The 18,524-nt window shown below is 56.6% G+C and overlaps 1 protein-coding gene and 2 long non-coding RNA genes across 5 annotated transcripts in view; 1 reads left to right on the plus strand and 2 right to left on the minus strand.

The window, feature by feature from the left end:
- Positions 1–12,254, plus strand: part of ATP2C2 (ATPase secretory pathway Ca2+ transporting 2) — a 63,533-nt gene extending 51,279 nt beyond the window's left edge. For 2 of the 3 annotated variants that reach the window (XM_053906709.1, XM_053906711.1), the window contains 13 exons: positions 1,779–1,880; positions 3,194–3,350; positions 4,036–4,206; positions 4,925–5,022; positions 5,117–5,167; positions 6,147–6,313; positions 7,590–7,658; positions 7,748–7,864; positions 9,153–9,300; positions 9,575–9,658; positions 10,445–10,543; positions 10,700–10,841; positions 11,891–12,254. In XM_053906709.1, the coding sequence (XP_053762684.1) occupies positions 1,779–1,880; positions 3,194–3,350; positions 4,036–4,206; positions 4,925–5,022; positions 5,117–5,167; positions 6,147–6,313; positions 7,590–7,658; positions 7,748–7,864; positions 9,153–9,300; positions 9,575–9,658; positions 10,445–10,543; positions 10,700–10,841; positions 11,891–12,009 (1,524 nt within the window). In that variant the 3' untranslated portion in view covers positions 12,010–12,254. The remainder of the gene's footprint in view (positions 1–1,778; positions 1,881–3,193; positions 3,351–4,035; positions 4,207–4,924; positions 5,023–5,116; positions 5,168–6,146; positions 6,314–7,589; positions 7,659–7,747; positions 7,865–9,152; positions 9,301–9,574; positions 9,659–10,444; positions 10,544–10,699; positions 10,842–11,890) is intronic. The other variant, XM_053906710.1, reaches the window with a different exon arrangement.
- LOC109245608 (uncharacterized) lies at positions 825–3,199 on the minus strand. Its single transcript, XR_002070982.2, has 5 exons — positions 2,251–3,199; positions 2,026–2,137; positions 1,676–1,804; positions 1,476–1,577; positions 825–1,232 (listed from the first exon to the last, which is right to left on the minus strand). It is a non-coding gene; the product is annotated as an uncharacterized LOC109245608 (long non-coding RNA).
- LOC109245606 (uncharacterized) lies at positions 9,181–17,533 on the minus strand. The gene is made up of 7 exons (XR_002070977.2): positions 15,630–17,533; positions 14,779–14,863; positions 12,124–12,223; positions 11,504–11,804; positions 10,074–10,211; positions 9,840–9,886; positions 9,181–9,290 (listed from the first exon to the last, which is right to left on the minus strand). It is a non-coding gene; the product is annotated as an uncharacterized LOC109245606 (long non-coding RNA).
- Between the last annotated feature and the right edge of the window lie 991 nt (positions 17,534–18,524).

Consider the following 18,524-nt stretch of genomic DNA (forward strand, 5'->3'; position numbering starts at 1 on the left):
AGCCTGGAGCCCGCTTCGGATTCTGTGTCTCCATCTCTCTCTGTCCCTCCCGCGCTTATGCAGTGTCTTCCTCTCTCTCTCTCAAAGATAAATATTTAAAAAAATAACTGTAGGGGCACCTGAGTGGCTCAGTGGGTTAAGCGGCCGACTTTTAATTTAGGCTCAGGTCACGAGTTCGAGCCCCGCATCAGGCTCTGTGCCAACAGCGCAGAGCCTGCTTGGGATTCTCTCTCTCCCTCTCTCTGCCTCTCCCCTACTGTCTCTGTGTCTGTCTCTCTCTCAAAATAAATAAACTTAAAACAGAAAGTCCCTCTAACTCTAAACAAGCTATGTTAAGAAACTGTTACACTCAGGGAAGAAAATTCTTTCCAGGATGACAGTCATACCGACTAGACCTTACTGCCTCTTCCGAAAGGTCCCCAGCTGGCCCTGTTCAACTGCAGGCTCCCGTCCGGGACGGGGACAGTGGCCTGACTGTCCCAGCAGGAGAGAACCCCGGTGTGGGGTCTCCACCCCTGCTCCCGCCGCCTGCCTCCCGTGCAGCCCAGAGAGGACCGATGTTCTAGAACCCCCTCTCCTTTACGGGTCACGATTTACTCTTCTGTGGGCCGGAACCAGTAGGGGAGCCTGGTGACAGCTGACATGTATGAAGTGCCTCCCGTGACCGTGTGGCAGGCTCGGTGCTCGGCGCTCTGTGTTTATCATGTCTGTCCTCAAACCCGTCTCAGGGTCGAGGTCAGTGGTTCTGAACCATTTCTCCACTGTCACGCCCTTGCTGGTTTCCCCGGAGTGGCTGAAATAAAGGACAGCCACCTGGGCGCCTGAAACAGCAGGAATTTACTCTGTCACGGTTCCCGAAGCTGGAGGTCTGAAAGGAAGGTGTGGGCAGCGCCCTGGTCCCCTCCCCTCCTCCTGTGACCAGTCGTGCCACATGCTCCTTGGCTCACGGACACGTCTTCACGTGGCCCTGTCCCCTTCATCCAAGGACCACCCGTCTTATCGGATCTGGACACACGCTAACGACCTCATCTTAACTTGGTTCCACCCCCCGAGACCCGGTTTCCAAACAAGACCACGTTCGCAGACACTGAGGGGTTAGGACATCGACCCGTCTTTTGGAGGGATGCAGGGTCATTCACAAGGCCTTCCCGAAGAGCCTTTTCAGGCATTTTTTTTCTTCCTGATCAATCCCCATGAGATTTAGTCCCACAGATAGACTCTCTGTCCGGGTACTGTATGGATAAAGGAGTAGATTTTTGCCTCCTCAGAACCCATTTTCTCCTGTTGAGGCGGGGGGGGGGGGGGGTGCGTGGGATGCATGGGTTGGGACTGGTATACAGCTGGGGAAACTGAGGCTCAGAGATGTCAAGTAACTGGCTCGAGAACGGTCCGCGAATGTCAGGCCTGGCAAGGACCCCGGGTTGTGACAGCAACCCACCCCACTAAGCAGGGCTTCTTTGGGGGGAAACTGCTACCTCTTTGAGTCTGGAACATTCCTCCTGGAGGGGAGCCCACGGGCTTTTGTTTCTGAGCACGTTTTGGCCAGAAGCAGTCGTCAGGACCAGCTGGCCCTGCCCCTGGAACAAGAGATGAGACTTTTTTTTTTTTTTGGTCCGGGTGGGACTTTTGAAAGCAAATGGACTTTCTCTGTGAGCTAAATGCTGGGATTCCTTACCTGCCAGAAATGGTTTGACAAATGAATAACGGAGGCGGCCTGAGCTTTGCAACGAGGCTGGCTCAGGATGACTCACGAGAAGCGTGGCATTTGCTTTTCCTAGATGGGCTTAGCTGATGTTAAAGATTCCTACGTGAGAAAAAAGGAGATTCCGTTCAGCTCGGAGCAGAGGTGGATGGCAGTGAAATGCAGCCCCAAGACTGCGGTGAGTTTTCTTCTCTGCCCCTTCCCACCCTCTCCCCTGCACCCCGAAGGAAGCAGAATACAGGTGTCGAGGAGGAAAGCCGAGCGCCCCCAGCTGCTTCCACGGAGGGTCAAATACAGGACCGTCCGGCTGATGGCACTCAGACCTTTGATCATTCGGCGTCTCCTGCCGAGACTTTTGTCTGAAACGGTGGTTCTCAAGGCGGGCTTCCCAGAGCAGCAGCATCCCCCGGGGAATCAGTTAAAAATGCAGCTTCTCTGGATGTCAATTTTTTAAAAATTGAAAACAGAATTTAAAACAAAATGCAGATTCTCAGGCTCCACCCGGAACCCCTGAGTCCGAAATCTCGGGAGCGGGAGCCGGTAGTCACCTGTGCGTGCGGGGAATTTTGACGCGGGCTCCCACCGTTAGCAGCAAGCCCTCTTGCTAACTTGGAGGTCCCTTCTTAACATCCTGGTGCTGAGTTCTTTACACGTATGAGTGCCTCAGATCGTCACCAGGTGGGGACAGCCCTCCAGCCCTGCGGGGGACCAGGAGGCGCATCCCAGCACCCACCCCAGATGGTGTGAACGGCGAGCTCACGCATCATACGTGCGTGCCCACAGATACACCCTTGCGCTCACCTTCACATCTTTTTTTCTCCCCAAAGACCCTGGTAATATATTCTCACTGAAATAAATTCTAGAAACGTGACTTAAAAACGGAAGTGCTGTATAATCCCGCCCTTCGTGTCTCCCGACCCAAGGCAGCCCCCCTCCACGGTCTGGGATGGGACCTTTGAGGTCCTGAACATGCACAGAGCGACGTACGGGGTGGTAGTTTTAAAACTAGGTCGTGCTGTGTGTGGGGTTTGTAATCTGCTCTCTCCCCTTTCAGCGATGTCTCAGACATCTTTCCGTATCGGTTCACACAAGCTCATCCCCCCGCCCGCCGTGAGCGTTCAGGCGCCATGCTAATGCGGGGGACAGTGTGACCCGGGCTGTCACGGCGCCTTCCGCGTGGAGCTTACCATCCGCAGGAGACCGAGCTTAACGAATACACAGGAGAACGGTTCGGGGCTCGATGAGCCCCGTGCAGGGGTGAACAAAACAGAAAGGGGACCTGCCCTCGGGAGGCGACAGTCCCAGTGGAAACAGACGTCCCGCAGTCACACACATAAAGGCCTAACAGTGGCTGGGGTGTGGCTGATGACACGTATGGGATGCTCTCGGTGACATTAACAGGGCACCTGATGCACAGAGAGGCTGCGCATCAAAGGTCTCCAAGGAGCCGACCCAATGACGGCAGCCGTTTTCCTTTTCTTCTTTCCCAAGGACCAGGAAGACGTTTACTTCATGAAGGGGGCCTTCGAAGAGGTGATTAATTACTGTACCTCGTACAACAACGGAGGCCTCTCCCTGCCACTGACGCCCCAGCAGACAGCCTCGTGCCAGCAGGAGGAAAAGAGGATGGGGTCGCTCGGCCTGCGGGGTTGGTACCTCTCGTCCCCAGCGCCGCGCTTTAAGCGTGCAGCATTGACCTTCCGGGTCAGTGGTCACGTGAAAGGCAGAGAGGGGGCCCCCCCCCGCCCACCTCTGCCATCATGTGACACCCGTTAGTCCAGACGCGGCGCCTGTGGGTTTCCCGACGCGTGACTGAGGCGCCCCAGAAACGCTGATTTTCCCGATTGGTCGTCCCGCTCGTCGCCCACGGTCAGGAAAACCCAAAGCTCTTGCGCATCGAGGCAGACATTTCATTCCTCGGCCGTTTCCAGTCTCCTGCATCGGGGACGCCGCCTTCCCCGATGAGCTGGAAACTCGGGTTTCCCACAGTGCCTGTCCGTTCTCAGAGAAGCGCTCTGGAACCCGTGGGTTCCCTCCGGGGAAAGTGAGAAGCCTGGGGCCGGGTGTCAGTTGCCTCGGGTTTTCCCTGCGGGAAACAGACGTTGTAAATGGCTAGCAGCTTGCTGATAAGGGGGCGAGGCGAGGCTGGGACAGAGCCTGGCAGGGCGGGGAGGGGAGCCTGGGGAAAGGGAGGCTTGGCTCCCGCAGCCCTGGCACCTGTACCAATGGTACACGCACCGAAACAGAGTCAAGGCCGGGACGAGCTCACAGACAGAGTCCTCCCACCCCTGGGGCCCGCGGGGGACCTCCCACGGCTCTCGGTGTCTCCTCAGTGCTGGCCCTGGCTTCCGGACCCGAGCTGGGGAGGCTGACTTTTCTGGGTCTCGTCGGAATCATCGACCCTCCGAGGGCCGGCGTGAAGGAAGCGGTGCAGGTTCTCCGCCAGTCGGGCGTGTCCGTGACGATGATAACGGGAGATGCCCTGGAGACCGCCTCTGCTATAGGTGAGTGGGGCGCAGTGGGCGCCGGGCGGGGAGGGGTCCCCTCCCACGGGGCCGCTCCTGCGGGTTAACCCGCCCCCACCCACCTGCTGTGAGCTCGCAGAGACCCTGAGGTTCACGGGCCGGCGCTCCCCCCCGACAGACGGTTGTCTCTAATGTGTCGGCAGGTGCCCCGAAGGGGGCAGAGCCGGCCGCGGGCGTCTCAGCCGTGACCTCACCGCCTCTTCCCAGACAGCATCTGCCCGTGTCCGGGTTCTGGTCTGGTTCTGTGTGCCCCGGGCGGGTCAATGAACCACCGTGACCTCCGGGCTCTTCTCCCACAGGGGGCCGGCCACCCCCCACCCCCCACCCCTTCTCGTTCTTCTTATTCACGTGATTGGTTCTCCCTGCTCTGTCTCAGGGCACCCGGCGCTGTGAAAAAATCAGACTCTAGAATCAGACAAAACCACGTCAGGTCCCAGCATCGCCGCTCGGCAGCTCTGGGACCTGGGGGAGGTCACTCCCCTCCATTTCCTCATCGTTAAAGCAGGGACAATAAGGCCTTAGTTCTGTGGATGGAATTGGGATCATGTCGCGTAGCAGGTGCTCGGGGGCGGGGGGGGGGGGTCGCCGTTGCGGCTCTACTGTGGTCGTGGTCTGCGGCCCAGGCGGGGCCTGATGTCAGGCAGGGGGAGTGAGGGGCGGGAGCGGGCCCTCAGAGCAGGCTCTCCGCACCTCGCAGGAAGGACTATTGGCCTGTGCAACGGGAAGCTGAAAGCCATGTCCGGGGAGGAGGTGGAGAGCACGGGGCAGGACGAGCTGGCTGGCTGTGTCGGGAAGGTGGGGTCCTCCCGGGGGGCTCGGCGGGGCGGGGCGGGGGGGGGGGGGAGTTTCAGCCCCAAGTTCACGGACTCTTCTCCGCCTCTGCGTCCAGGTTTCTGTCTTCTTCAGGACCAGCCCAAAGCACAAGCTCAAAATCATAAAGGTAAGCTGTGTGCCTCATGCGTCCGTTGGGGTCAGTCTGGGGCGGTGGCTCTGCCCCCGGGGGGAGGTCCCGGGTCCGAGCTGGCAGGAGCGTCGGCCGTCCTCAAGCCGTGCTTCTTCCTCTAGGCCCGGGACGGCTGCACCAGGCGGGGCCTTTGCCCAGCCCCCGGGGAGGGGAGACCGGGCTGTCCTTGGCCACGTACAGCAAAAGCAGGAGCAGGAATCGGGCGGTGCGGAGGGCAAACTAAAAAGCAGGGAGCCTCTGTTAGTCGAGCGCTCTGGGATTATTCTTCTTACCGAACTCCAGGCCTCAGTTTCCCAGTCTGTAAACCGGGGTGGTTTACCGTTTCCCAGTCTGTAAACCGGATGATGTCAGCCAACTCACAAGGCTAGTGAGAGGATTCCAGGAGGCCGGGCCGTGCGGCTCTTGGCACAGCACCTGGCACACGGCGGGTGCCCGGTGGAGACTGGATGTGATTTTCTGCCTGTGTCCGGGGGGTGGGGGGGGGCGCTGCCGGTGCGCTGGGTCTGCCCCCCACCCCCCGGGAGCGCTTTGAAAATGAGCTCTTGGGGCGCCTGGGTGGCTCGGTCGGTTAAGCATCCAGCTTCAGCTTAGGTCGTGATCTCACGGTTCAGGAGGTCGAGCCTCACATCGGGCTGTGCCGTCAGCACAGAGCCCGCTTCGGATCCTCTGTCTCCCTCTCTCTCTGCCCCTCCCTTGCTTGCATGCACGCGCTCTCGCTCTCTCTCCAAATAAATTTTAAAAAAGAGAGAGAGAAAAGGTGTTCTTTAGCTCTGTGCTGTTTTATTCTTCGTGCTGTTTGGGGGGCTTTAGTTCTAGGGAGGAAGCCTCCATGCAAGCTATTCCTGAGAGAAACCTTAATCCCATGGGGCACTGCGTGGTTTCAGGGGTAAGTTGTGGACTTTTGTTTGTTACTGGAGAACACGAATGAGCCTTCGCTCACCTCCTCTTTCCAAAGGCTTTGCAGGAGTCGGGGGCAGTCGTGGCCATGACGGGGGACGGGGTGAACGACGCGGTCGCCCTGAAGTCTGCGGACATTGGGATCGCCATGGGGCAGACGGGGACAGATGTCAGCAAAGAGGCTGCCAACGTGATCCTGGTGGATGATGACTTCTCGGCCATCATGTGAGTGGCTCCATGGCTGGTCTTCAGCGGCAGAAATGCCCGCGGTGACCAGCTGCCCCCCTCGGGACATGCCCCCCTCACGGGCTGAGGGTGCATCCGACGGGCGAGCCGGGGTCAGGCGCACAGACAGAGGCGGGCTCCGATGTGTTGGCCGCAGCACCGTCTGTGGGGAAATCCTAGGCCACCCTAACTGCCGACAGCAAGGGCGGGAGTGCCATGAAGCCACGAAACATCACGTTTTGGGGAACGTTTTAAAGACGGAGAAATGCTCACGTTGTGGGGTTAAGTGGAAAACGCTAAGAGTGAGCATGTGCGGCTGGAGGGCCGTGTTTGTGCAGAGGCGTAGGTTTCATGCCGCTGAAAGCGACGAGCGATGGGGCAGGAGCGTCTGTGAATTGTTGGCCCTCGCGTGATCGCAAGCTCCCGAGATTGCAAAACACCTGGTTTCTTGTTTCCCTTTTCTCTGTTTTCTTAACAACTTTGCCTTCCCTCTGGCTCTGATTTTAATCCATTCTAATCGAGACTTTACTCGTAAATCCATTGTAATAATTGGGGGTGGCACGGAGGTTTTCTTAAGCCTGCTGTCAGAACTCTGAATGAGCAAAAACTGAAGTTGGGTGCGATTTCTGACTTTACAGAGGAGTCTTGTCTTTGTAAATGGATTGACTCACCCTAGGAATCCTTAGCCCCCTTCCCCCTTAGTTAAAAAAAAAAAGTCCTGAGATGCAGTTGATAAATAACTCTGTAATTTTAGTTCTTTTGCAAAAAAAAAAAAAAAAGCAGGAAAAAAAAGGGTTAGGCAGTTTTCTGCATTCGTGACTCAAGATCAAGGTTTTTAAAGGACTTTTACAGTTTTTTAAAAATACCAAGGATGGAGTTTTCAGCCTCCTAATTCTCTCCCCCCTGTGCCACACCCCTGGGGCGAATTAGCAGGTTTGATCGGTCTTGCTGTGTGTCGTCCAGATGCATCTCTGGGTTGCATTCAGTGCTTCCCAAGTCCCGGGTGAGGGCGGGGTCCCTGGGCTCAGGCGGGAGAATAATCTATGGTCTTCGTACAGAGGGTGCTCATGGCCTGAGGTCCAGGCCCCCGTGGCGGGTGGTGCTGGTCAGGCCACCGTCCTCCTGTACCTCTCTGTCCTGGAGCCGCCAGCGGGGGGAAGGGGCGCCTGTGTGTGAGGCCACCTCCGGTGACACCATCGCTCTCTCCGACGGCTGCCGGAGGTGCCCAAATGCTCCCAGCGGGCCCTCTGCAAAGAAACACTCTGTCCTCTTGCAGGAACGCGGTGGAGGAAGGCAAGGGGATTTTTCATAACATCAAAAACTTCGTGCGGTTTCAGCTGAGCACGTAAGTCAAGGCCGGCGTCTCCGAGGGCCGTCGGGCTGCGTGTGCGTCCGGCGTGCAGCCATCGACGGTGCCCGGTGTGTGCCCCGCAGGAGCATCTCGGCCTTGAGCCTCATCACTCTGTCCACCGTGTGCGACCTGCCCAGCCCGCTCAACGCCATGCAGATCCTGTGGATCAACATCATCATGGACGGGCCACCGGCGCAGAGGTGAGGCGCCGGGCTGTCCGCGAGGCTCCGCCGCCCGCCCACTCTGCCGCCTCGGGTCCCTTGCACCGAGTACGGGACACCGTCCCCGGGAGTCCTGCAAAGCCGGAGTGTGGCGCACTGTGGGGAAGACTGCCAGCGGGATGCCCTGGGCATGGGGGGAAGCACCTGCATGGGCAGCCGGGGCGGGCGGCGGAGGGGGGGATGTGCTCCCTGGGTGACTCCACGCCTCAGTCCCTCTCTTCACGTCCCCACTTGGGAGATGTCCTCTGTGATCGCTCTAACAGCAGCCCCCGGGCTCTCCCTCCTTACCCTGCTTTATTTGTGCCTAGAGGAGAAAATACGCATGTCCTTATTTATCTGAGTATGACCCGTTTCCCCTATGGCAAGGTTTTTGTTCCTTGTAGCATTTCCCAGCTCCCGGGACGGTGCTTGGCACACAGTAGGTGGTCGGCGAGTTAGTTGCTGGGTGGATGGGTGAGAAGGGAGGGTGAGGGTAGCTGAACGGGCAGGAGGAAGAACCACCTTCGGAGTCGGGGAGCCAGACGTCCAGGAACAAGCGAGGCACTGGGTTCGAGCACACAGTACATGCTGTTGATTATATATGTGTGTGTGATATAAATGTGATACATATATGTTACCATGAATTATCACAGTTGTCGCCGCTGAGGGCAGGAGTCCCGCTTTGTCCCTCCGGGCCCAGGGGGAGGTCCCTCTTCACACGCTGGGAGCAGGGCCGGGAGGCAAGCTGGCCGCAGCCGTATCTGCAGCCGGCTTCCTCCTCGGTGCCCCGCGTCCCGTCTTCCGCTGGTCTAACCCCAGTCCCGCTGTTGCGCAGTCGGCTGAAGGCGGGTCCCTGGGGGGCGGCGTCTGGACCCCCGTTTCTCCAGCCTGCTGGGCGTCCCCTTGTGATGGAAGCTGTGCGATCATGAGGGGTGACCCAGAGTGGCTTCAGGACGGTGGTGTGGTCGGCTGGGGGGTGGTTTTCCTCCGCCGTGCTCAGGGACGGGTGTGTGGCTGCCCCTGGGGCCCAGGCCTGCGGGGTGGGGGGGTGGGGACCCTGGAAGGAGTTAGGGCGAGGGCAGAGGATGTGAGGGGCGGGCTTCCAGCAAGGACGGAGAAGCCCCCCTAAGAGTGGGACCGGACCGAGCGCCTGCCAATGACCTGGGGGCACTTGGCCAAAGCGCCCTCTGTGCTGTGTCTTTGGGGCTGACCTGAGAGCCTGTACAGCTTCAGCACTTTAAGTGTCCTCGTGGTTTATGTCAAGGTTCCCCTGTCTTGTTCCGAGCAGCTTGGGGGTAGAGCCGGTTGACAAAGACGCCCTCCGACAGCCACCGCGGAACGTCAAGGACACGATTCTCAGCAAAGCCCTGATCCTGAAAATCCTCCTGTCGGCTGCTGTCATCATCAGCGGGACCCTCTTTATCTTCTGGAAAGAGGTGGGGCAAGTTCTCACTGGCTCGGCCTGTATTCGCTCAGCCCCTGTGGTGGGAGCCTAGCGGCTGTGCACCAAGCACCTGGGATGGTCCCCGCCTGGGCGCCTGGGGCTCCGGCTCTGACTGGGGAGACAGGTGCACATACAGGGGGCTGTCCCTGAGAGGGGAGGCGGGGGATCAGGAGCTGACTTTGTAGAGGTGGGACAAGGCGGAAGGATAGGAGGCCCCCCCCCCCCCCGCCCCCGGGCAGGGAAAAGAAATCATTTTGTTCTAAAAGGGACCCGATGCCCCTGCCGCTTTCTATGGTCACCAGGAAACAATTTGCAATCTATTAGAAGGAAGTCCGTCTTATTCCCTGGAGGTGATTATTTGAGGGAGCTTAGGGGCCACCTTTCGGCGGCTCCAGGGGCCCCCGTGCTGACACGCGGTGCTCTCGGTGGAGACCCAGGCAAGTGGGGGCAGGACACGGGACCACCGCAGATTCTGTTTTTCGCCAGCCCCGCCCCCCAGAGGAGGGGCCTTGCGTTTTCCCCAGTTCTCACCTGCCCGGGAAGGTGTTGTGGCCGCCCGTGTCCAGCCTGTGCTCCACCTGCGGGAAGGGGACCCAGGCCCTCCTGTGCCAGCACGGTGGGCCTCAGTGTGGGGGGCCCCCCAGGGGCTCTGGAGTCAGGCTCCAACTCACGCCACCCCGGCCAGGGCGTCTGCGGGGAACCCTGGGACAATGACAAGCTCGGGCAGGAAGGACCCGCCTCCCCTCAGGCAGGGAAGGTTCTCACCTTGGCTCCAGGCCAGGCCCGGGAGGAGACCTGCCTCAGGTCCCTACAGCAGCACCAGGGAGGGTGTGCGTCCTCTGTCCATGACACTCAGTGGATGCAGCTATAGCCCTGTCCTGTCCCAGGAGGCAATGGCCCCTGCTGCAGGAAGGGATGCTCCCTTTACCTGTGCAGGGTTTCAGCTCGGGGGGGGGGGGTCGTGAGACACCCCTCTTACTCCAGCCCAGGGGGCGGTCGTGGTCAGTTCCTAGCGGAGCCGCTCTCTGCTGGGCCGTCCGGGCCCCTCGAGTTCCTGCTCCCTCCGTGCTCATCATCACGAGAAGCACCCCCCCCCTTCCCGGGGCCCGCCCACCCTGCGCTCCTCTGTGTTCCAGATCCCCGCAGACAAGGCGAGCACCCCGCGTACCACGACCATGACCTTCACCTGCTTTGTGTTCTTCGACCTCTTCAACGCCTTGACCTGCCGCTCTCAGGTGAGCCCTGGGCTGCCCTCCCCTCCCTTCCTGGCTGGACCCAGTCGCGCTCTCGGGGACGAATGCTGCGGCCACGGCCCGAGTAGGCCTCTGTAAGCATCGCCGTCTGAGCCGTGGCTTGTGACCCGGCTGACACGTGCCCTTCTCCTCCCACAGACCAAGCTGATATTTGAGATCGGCTTTCTGCGGAACCCCATGTTCCTGTACTCGGTGCTGGGCTCCATTCTGGGCCAGCTGGCCGTGATTTACATCCCGCCCCTGCAGAAGATCTTCCAGACGGAGAACCTGGGTGCCCTCGGTGAGTGGGCGGGGACGTGAGGGGTCAGCAGAGGCCGGCACCTGCCGCCCGGGCGCCGACATGCGGTTTTCCAGGTGCAAAGTCCCTACGTGTGCCCGGCCGGCCGCACGGGGTGGGAGGGCGATGTGATGGGGTCGTGGAGTACACGGGGAACCAGGGGATGAGGCACCTCCACCGGGAGGGCCACCGGGGGCAGAAGGGGACACGGCCTCCCAGCCCCCCCCCGTCCCAGGGCTGGCGGCTCAGAGCGACGCAGCAAGGCCCGGGGGCTGCACCATGGCGGGTCACAGTCCGGGCTCATTCTGCCCCCGCTGGCAGGGGGCTCGTGGGTCTTGGGCACCCGCTGACCCCAAGACAGGGAGCGGGCCACCCAGCAGCTCGGGCTAAACACAACATGATTCAATGACCGTGGCCGTCCAGGGCCCCGAGCGCACCTGCCCCGGGGTGGAATCCTGGGGCTCCCCTCCCTCCCCACCCAGGCGGACGCGATTCCAGCCTTTTCTTTGTGAGCTGCCTGGGGTGACTGGCCGCCTTTGCCTGAAGCTAACAGAGCACACGAGTGGGAGGAGGGGAGGGGTGGGGGAGGAGGGGAGGGGTGGGGGAGGAGGGGAGGGGTGGGGGAGGAGGGTACCTGAGCAACAGCAGTGACCGGAACCACTTACGTGGTGGGAGCCAGCAGGTAGGGAGGCCGGCGTAGGTCATGGCCACAGGTCATGACACGGTCGGTTCGGAGGTGCTGGACAGGACTGCTCAGAGCACGAGGCCGGGGTGGGGGGTGTCTGCCCTCAGGATGGATGGGGGAGGGTCCTGTTACTGCCGGAGGGGGTAGCGCACCCCCACCCCAGCCCCGAGCCCCCTGGAAGGATGGGGTGGTCCTGTGGAGCTGCACGGACATCCGTCCCTCCCGGGACGGGAAGTCCTGGTCCTCGGCTCCCGGGTCCTCGCCCCTCACCTCTGGGCTCTCTGCGAGCAAAGCCGAGACGTGGGGAAGGGAGCCTCAGGGTGGCACCGTGCACTCTGACCCCCATCTTCTTTTCACCTTTTTGCAGACTTGTTGCTTTTAACCGCACTGGCTTCATCCGTGTTCATTTTGTCAGAGCTGCTCAAACTATGCGAAAAGTTCTGTTCCAGAGCTGAGAAAGCCCAGGTTCACCAGGAAGATGCATAGCGGCCCCCGCCTGCGTCCAACCCCTCAATAATCTATATTTTTATGTGACTGTGGCCCTCCCCCAGGCCCCCTCCCGAGGCATGCTTTTAGGACGCCTTGCGGTAGGTCCCTCACCTGATCTGCTTCTTGGGAAACCGGCAGGAAGCCTGGGCCCGGGCCCGCGTCCACCCCAACCTCTCCGGCTGAGCTCTGGAGACCGCACGGCAACACCTTGCTATTTATTAAATCACAGTGATTTTTCTTAACCACGTCTACCCACGTATTTGTGCCACAGCAGCTCCCGCACGAGGAAGAGGCCTCGTGTCCTCGACCGTAAAGTGGGAGGCTTTGTACCCTTTTGTTAAGGGCTCTGCAGGCGCCTGGTAAGTGGTTTTCCTACGGGTGGCCCCAGGGGGATCCCCACACAGCCGTTCGTTCACGACCCACACATCTGGGGTGAGAGAGAGTCACGCCCTGGTGGCCTCAGCGAAGGCCTGGCCTTTTCCCTCTGGAACCGGGACCGGGGTGCTTGCCAGCCCCCTGAGCGTGAGCCCCCGGGGCCGGTCTTACCACAGGCCTGTCCGCCCAGCTCCAAGATGGCAGAGCCCACAGGGGGCAGGAACCGGCCACGCAGACCCAGCCGTGGAGCCCCAGCTTTCGTGAAATGAGGCCACGGCTGTAACCCCGCCCCCCAGTTATTAGCCTTTTCCAGAGAAACCCAACCAACAGGAGGGGGAGGGAATAGAGACTTGTTTTAACAAAGTGACCCACGCGACTGTCAGGCTGGCCCGTCCCCTGTGTTCGGGCAGGCGGGGTCTCCCGGGCAGCTCCAGGCAGAGACGGGCTCCCCTCCTCCTCCGGGATCCCGGACCCTTCTCTTAAGCCTTTAAGGGACTGGATGAGGCTCACCCGCCCTCTGAAGGCAACCCGCTCTCTTCAAAGTTTACCGATATAAATGTTAATCACCCCCGAGAAACAGAGCTCATGGGAACATCTAGACTACTGTTTGGCCCCACGGCCGGGCGAAATTGACCCACAAAATAACCCTCACACCAGCCACGGTGGCTGTGAGGCCGGCCGTCTGGGCCAGGGTGAGGGAGGTCAGAGTGGACCCCTGCAGCTGCCAGGCAGAGTTCCGATTCCTTGGAAGTAGGATTTACGGCCTGGGTTGCACTGTCCTCTGCAGCCCCCACACGTGACCCCACAGCTAAACGGGGACACGCACATGTGCCGGGCCCGCAGAAACATGATCGAGAGGGCTGCCTGGAGGGGGAGGCCACTCGCACAAGGATGGTACCTGCCCAGCAGCTGCCAACCCTTGATGACCCCTCAGAGAGACAGGCCGACACCTGCCCCGCGCACAAGCCTGTGCACAGCTCGACTCTGAGTCAGGACGCGTCCAAGCAACGTGCTTCCCCTTAAAAAATAATCAAGACCCACCCCGGCCGACCGATACTTAGACTACGACATCAGAAAGTACCCTTCACCCCTATTTCTACCATCCACAATAGCCCGAGGTAGATTGCAAATTAAGAGATGAAATAAACAAGTACTAAAGCGAAACAGCTAAAAACAAGACACAACGCCAACCATCAAGTCCAACGAATACGTCAGACTACACGCATCTTTTCATCAAAATACAGAAGACTTAGCTGGATTTCCACTTGTAAAACACCCACCCATCAACAGCAAAGGGACATTCACCAAAATACACAGAGGAAAGAGCAGAGATCAGTGAAGTCAACGACGCGGGTAGAAATCAAAAGCTCGTTCTTTGAAAATACCAGTAAGATCGCCAGTCTTGCTAAAGGTTTACCAAAGGGAGACACACATGACCTCTGTTAGGAACGGAGGTGGTCTATCATGAGAGCCCCCTCCAGTGAATTCACAAGTTAGAGGAAATGAACCAGTTCCTTGAAAACCACAAGCTACTAACACGCACTGAAAAGGCAGGAACCCGAGTAATCCTAGAACGTGTGAGGACAGGGATGTAGTTAAAACCGATCCCCCAAAAAAGAAACCTTGTGACTTCTGACACCAATCCAGAAGCAAGTTAATGAAGAAAAGATGGTCATTTCAGCTAATGGTGTGGGGACAGACATCTGCGGCCGAGAAAAGCCACCCTCGACTCAGACCTCACGCCCGCCACACAAACGAACTCAACATGAGCCACAGGCCAAAACAGAAAAACGGGGCAGAAGAATCCTTGGGATCCCGGGTTAGGCAGAGTTCTTAGACATGACCCCACAAGACCATCCCTAAAAGGTAAGAAAATTTGAGAAAATACCCTGTAGGGGAATTACTGGATCACACAGTAATTCTGTTTTTAACTTTGTGAGGAACCAAAGAGAACAAAAATGCTCATTCAAGAAGATATATACAACCCTATGTTTACTGCAGCATTATTTACAATAGCTGAGATACGAATCAGCCCCGATGTCCTTCGGTCGATGAATGGATCAAGATGTGGGGTACACACACACACACACACACACACACACACACACACTGGAAGAGTACTCAGCCATAAAAAGAATGAAATCTTGCCATTTGCAGCAACACGGGTGCCTAGAGAGTATAACGCTAAGTGAAATAAGTCAGACAAAGACACGTGTCCTATGATTTCGCGCCTAAGTGCAGTCAAAACCAAACAAACGAACGAACAAAGAACGAAAGAGACAAACCAAAAGTCAGGCTCTTAACTCCAGAGAACAAACTGATGTCACCGGAGGGAGGGGAGGGCGGGGAAATGGGTGAAACAGGTGAAGGGGATTATGGGTAAGGACTTACCATGAGACGCACGGGGTGACGTACAGAAGGGCTGAGTCACCGTCTTGTACACCTGCAACTAACATCACTCTGCAATCCAACTATACTGGAATTAAAAAAAAAAATTTAGGTACAGACCTTAAAGAACTCCAAGAAATATAGAGAATTGTTGAATCATTGTGCTCTATACCTGCAACTAACCTAACATGGTAAATGAGGCTTGAATAAAAAAAAAAAAAAAAAAAGTTTTTTTAATCCAGGAAAAAAAACTAACTGGATTCCACCAAAAGTGAAAGCATTTTGCCCATGAAAGTCACTAGTGGAGAGAATTAAAAAAAAAAAAAAAAAAAAAGACTGGAAAATACGTATTTTCAAATCACAAACCCAACAATCGACTCTGATCCAAAATTAAAAAAAAAAAAAATTAAAATTTAACAAAAAAAAAAACAGAAAAAGGGCACAAGCTCTTAAGAGGGCATAGAGGCAGTAAACACACCTCTCCGAACGGCTAAAAACATGCCCAGGACGCTGAGGGCGCGAGGATGTGGGACAACCGGTGCCCGGACGTGTCGCAGGGCAGGGAGGTACCACAGCCGCTCTGGAGAACAGGCTGATGGCGTCCCATCTGGTCAAACACACGCTTAGCCTGTGACCCAGCCTCGCCACTCTAGGCACAGACCCTCGTGCCCATGGCAGCGTCACTCATAAGAGCCACATCTTACAACCACCCACGCCTCCTTCTGCCGACGAGCGGCCCCCCCACAGTGGAGGGCTCAGGAGCGTCCACGTCGCATCCTGGGTGGGTCCCCTGGGTGTCACGCTGAGTGGCAGAAACCCGTCTTACTGGTGACATATGGTACGGTTCCATTTACCTAACATCCTCGAAGTGACAATTAAGGTGACAGAGTGGATGACAGGTTGTCAGGGGTCAGCGTTAGGAGGGCGGGACGGGAAGAGGGGGAGCAGGAAGGAGTTTGGGAGGCAAATGGGACAGTTCTGGATCCTGACTGTAGCGAGGGTCACGTCAATCTCTACACGTGATCAAGTTTCCCAGGACTGATGGCAGGGGTCCCCAAGACCACCGTCGGGCTCAGTGAGGATGACCAGAAACTCTGTTCTTGGAACACTGCCGGTCCACCCCGCGGCTGGCGCTGATGTGTATCCTCCCCCGTAACAAGCCTGACCAACAGCCCAACAGGTTTCGGTGAGTTCTGTCTCTTCAGCAAACTGTCCAACCTGAGGGCGACTTGGGGGGCCCTCGGACCGCGTAGTGGGTGTCGGGAGGCTTGGGCAGACTTTGCCATCTGGAAGACTGTGCCCCTAGCCTTGAGTGTGCCTGAAAGCAGGGGCTTTGGAAAAACTGGCGGCATTCGAATAAGGTCTATGCGTCGTTGCTAATATCGTGCTGATGCCAGCGTCCTGCTTGGGTGGCTGTGCTCTGATTAGGGAAGATGTTTTCATTAGGCGAAGCTGGGAGAGGAGCGCCCAGGAACTCTCAGCACCGGTTTTGCAGCCTCTAGGTCGATTCAAGTTACGTCAAAATAAAGTTTATAAGAAAAAAAAGACTCCGAAAAATCAAGCTAAAATATACCAGGCAAACTCCAAGCAACACACACAGCGGCGTGACATCATTAACGGCAGGCAAGATTAAGATCGAGGCCAAAAGCATGAGGGAAGGCAGGGCAGGGAATTCAACGAGATATATTCACCACTGAAAATCCAACGGGCACACGGCAACTCGACATCCACACTCACAGGGCGCCGTACGGCAAATGTAGGAAGACACACAGGGAATTCATTCAGGGACTCTACCTGGTCACAGCAAAGGGCACAACTAAAACCACAATCCCAAGTAGACAGGACATAGGTGACTCCCCTAATTACTATTTATTAAAACTGAAAGTGAACAGCCCCATTTGTAGGAGAATTCTCCAGCCCACAAAAATTTTTAAACTCTTGGCTCCAAGTGGGAAAGCTCTGAGTACGGGGGCACCTGGGGGGGTGCTCAGTCGGTTGAGCCTCCGACTTCGGCTCAGGTCACGATCTCACGGTTCGTGAGTTCGAGCCCCGCGTCGGGCCCTGTGCTGACGGCTCGGAGCCTGGAGCCTGCTTCGGATGCTGCGTCTCCCTCTGTCTGCCCCTCCCCTGTGTGTGTCTCTCTCTAAGAGAAATAAAGATTTAACAAAATCTAGAAGCCAACCACGAACACAGAACACATCTATCAGAGTCTATACAGTATTACCAAAGAAGGCGGAGCTCAAAGAGAAAAGTGATACCTCTATATACGCATTTACTTCCATTCTTCATGTAGGAACTTAACAATCAACTCAAATTGGAAAAAGAAACAAACAGCAGGAGATACTATAAAAGCAAAATTAATTTAAAAGAAAAACAGAATTGCTACAACATAATGTAGGAAAAATGGAAGTAAAAAGCCACAGCTCAAAAGATTTCACGTAACTGGTCAAACGTACGTAAGTTAACTTGAAAACTTGCATAAGATGAAAAACTTACCAGGATATAAAAAATCGTCAGAATGGATTTTATTCTTAACCGACTGAGCCCCCCAGACGCCCCAGACTAACCTATTTGAACACACAAGTACTGAACCCAGTCCAACTGAATTCACACATTCGAGGCTTGGCAGTTTAAATACAAACCAGCTTGGGGCGCCTGGGTGGCTTAGTCGGTTCAGCGTCTGACTTCAGCTCAGGTCATGATCTCGCAGTGAGTTCGAGCCCCACGTCGGGCTCTGTGCTGACAGCTCAGAGCCCGGAGCCTGCTTCGGATGCTGTGTCTCCCTCTCTCTCTGCCCCTCCCCTGCTCACGCTCTGTCTCTGTCTGTCTCAAGTAAAAACATTTAAAAATTAAAGAAAAAATAAATACAAACACTGCTCAGCAGCTGGAGCCCTACTGATTTGGGTCCTTATTTAAGAGGGAAAACCTTTTTATAACATTCCCCATCTAGACGGAAACTTTTAACGTAAATACAGATGGATCCTTCCTTTACGTGGAAATGTATCTGAAAAGCACCCTGCTTCACGGTAAAAGACCAGGTGCATTTCCATCAAAGTCAGGAATGGTGAGGGCCTATCACTGCTATTGAAGTTCTTAAAGAATTTGCTGATACAATTAAAAGAATAAAAGGCCTAGAAAGTGCAGAGTAGGGAAATTATCCTCATTTCCAGGTACACAATCGTTAACAATTGCATTCAACACACTGTATGTACCTACCTCGCAAACTTGCACAGACTCCTGTATCCGTCAGATCTCAATAAGGCTGGAGGGAAAAAGAAGAAATCACAGGGGCCAAAACACTAAGCCTGGGGACTCCTTACAAAGGCCCACTCTCAGGTCCCTCCCCAGCCCTGCCATCTGCACCTCAGGAGGCTTTCTAGAGAATTCTGAGGCCCAAGGTTCAAAACCCCCAGACCAAAGAATTCAGCAAGGTAGCTGGGGTACAAAACTAGATAGAAAGATCAAGGGCTTTCCTATGTTTAAACAATCCTCAGGAGGAAAAAAAAAAATCCATATACAGTGCCGATCCCAACGACAAAATCTACATCGCAAACTTCGATGTTCCCATCCTCGGGGACAGGAGGAAGCCACATCCGCCAGATGTCTGCCCTGCCTGTGCCAATCTACGTTCGATGCGGTCTCCAACATGCAACCATCAAACTTTTTAGAAGGGTTACCAGCCGTCGGAGAAAATCAACAGGCAGGCATAGGGAGGAACATTCCAAAAGAAACCCGGAAGTCATCGGGGA

The sequence above is a fragment of the Panthera pardus genome, unplaced genomic scaffold, assembly GCF_024362965.1.
Source record: "Panthera pardus isolate Hobbes unplaced genomic scaffold, ASM2436296v1 HiC_scaffold_19, whole genome shotgun sequence".
Lineage (NCBI taxonomy): Eukaryota > Metazoa > Chordata > Mammalia > Carnivora > Felidae > Panthera > Panthera pardus.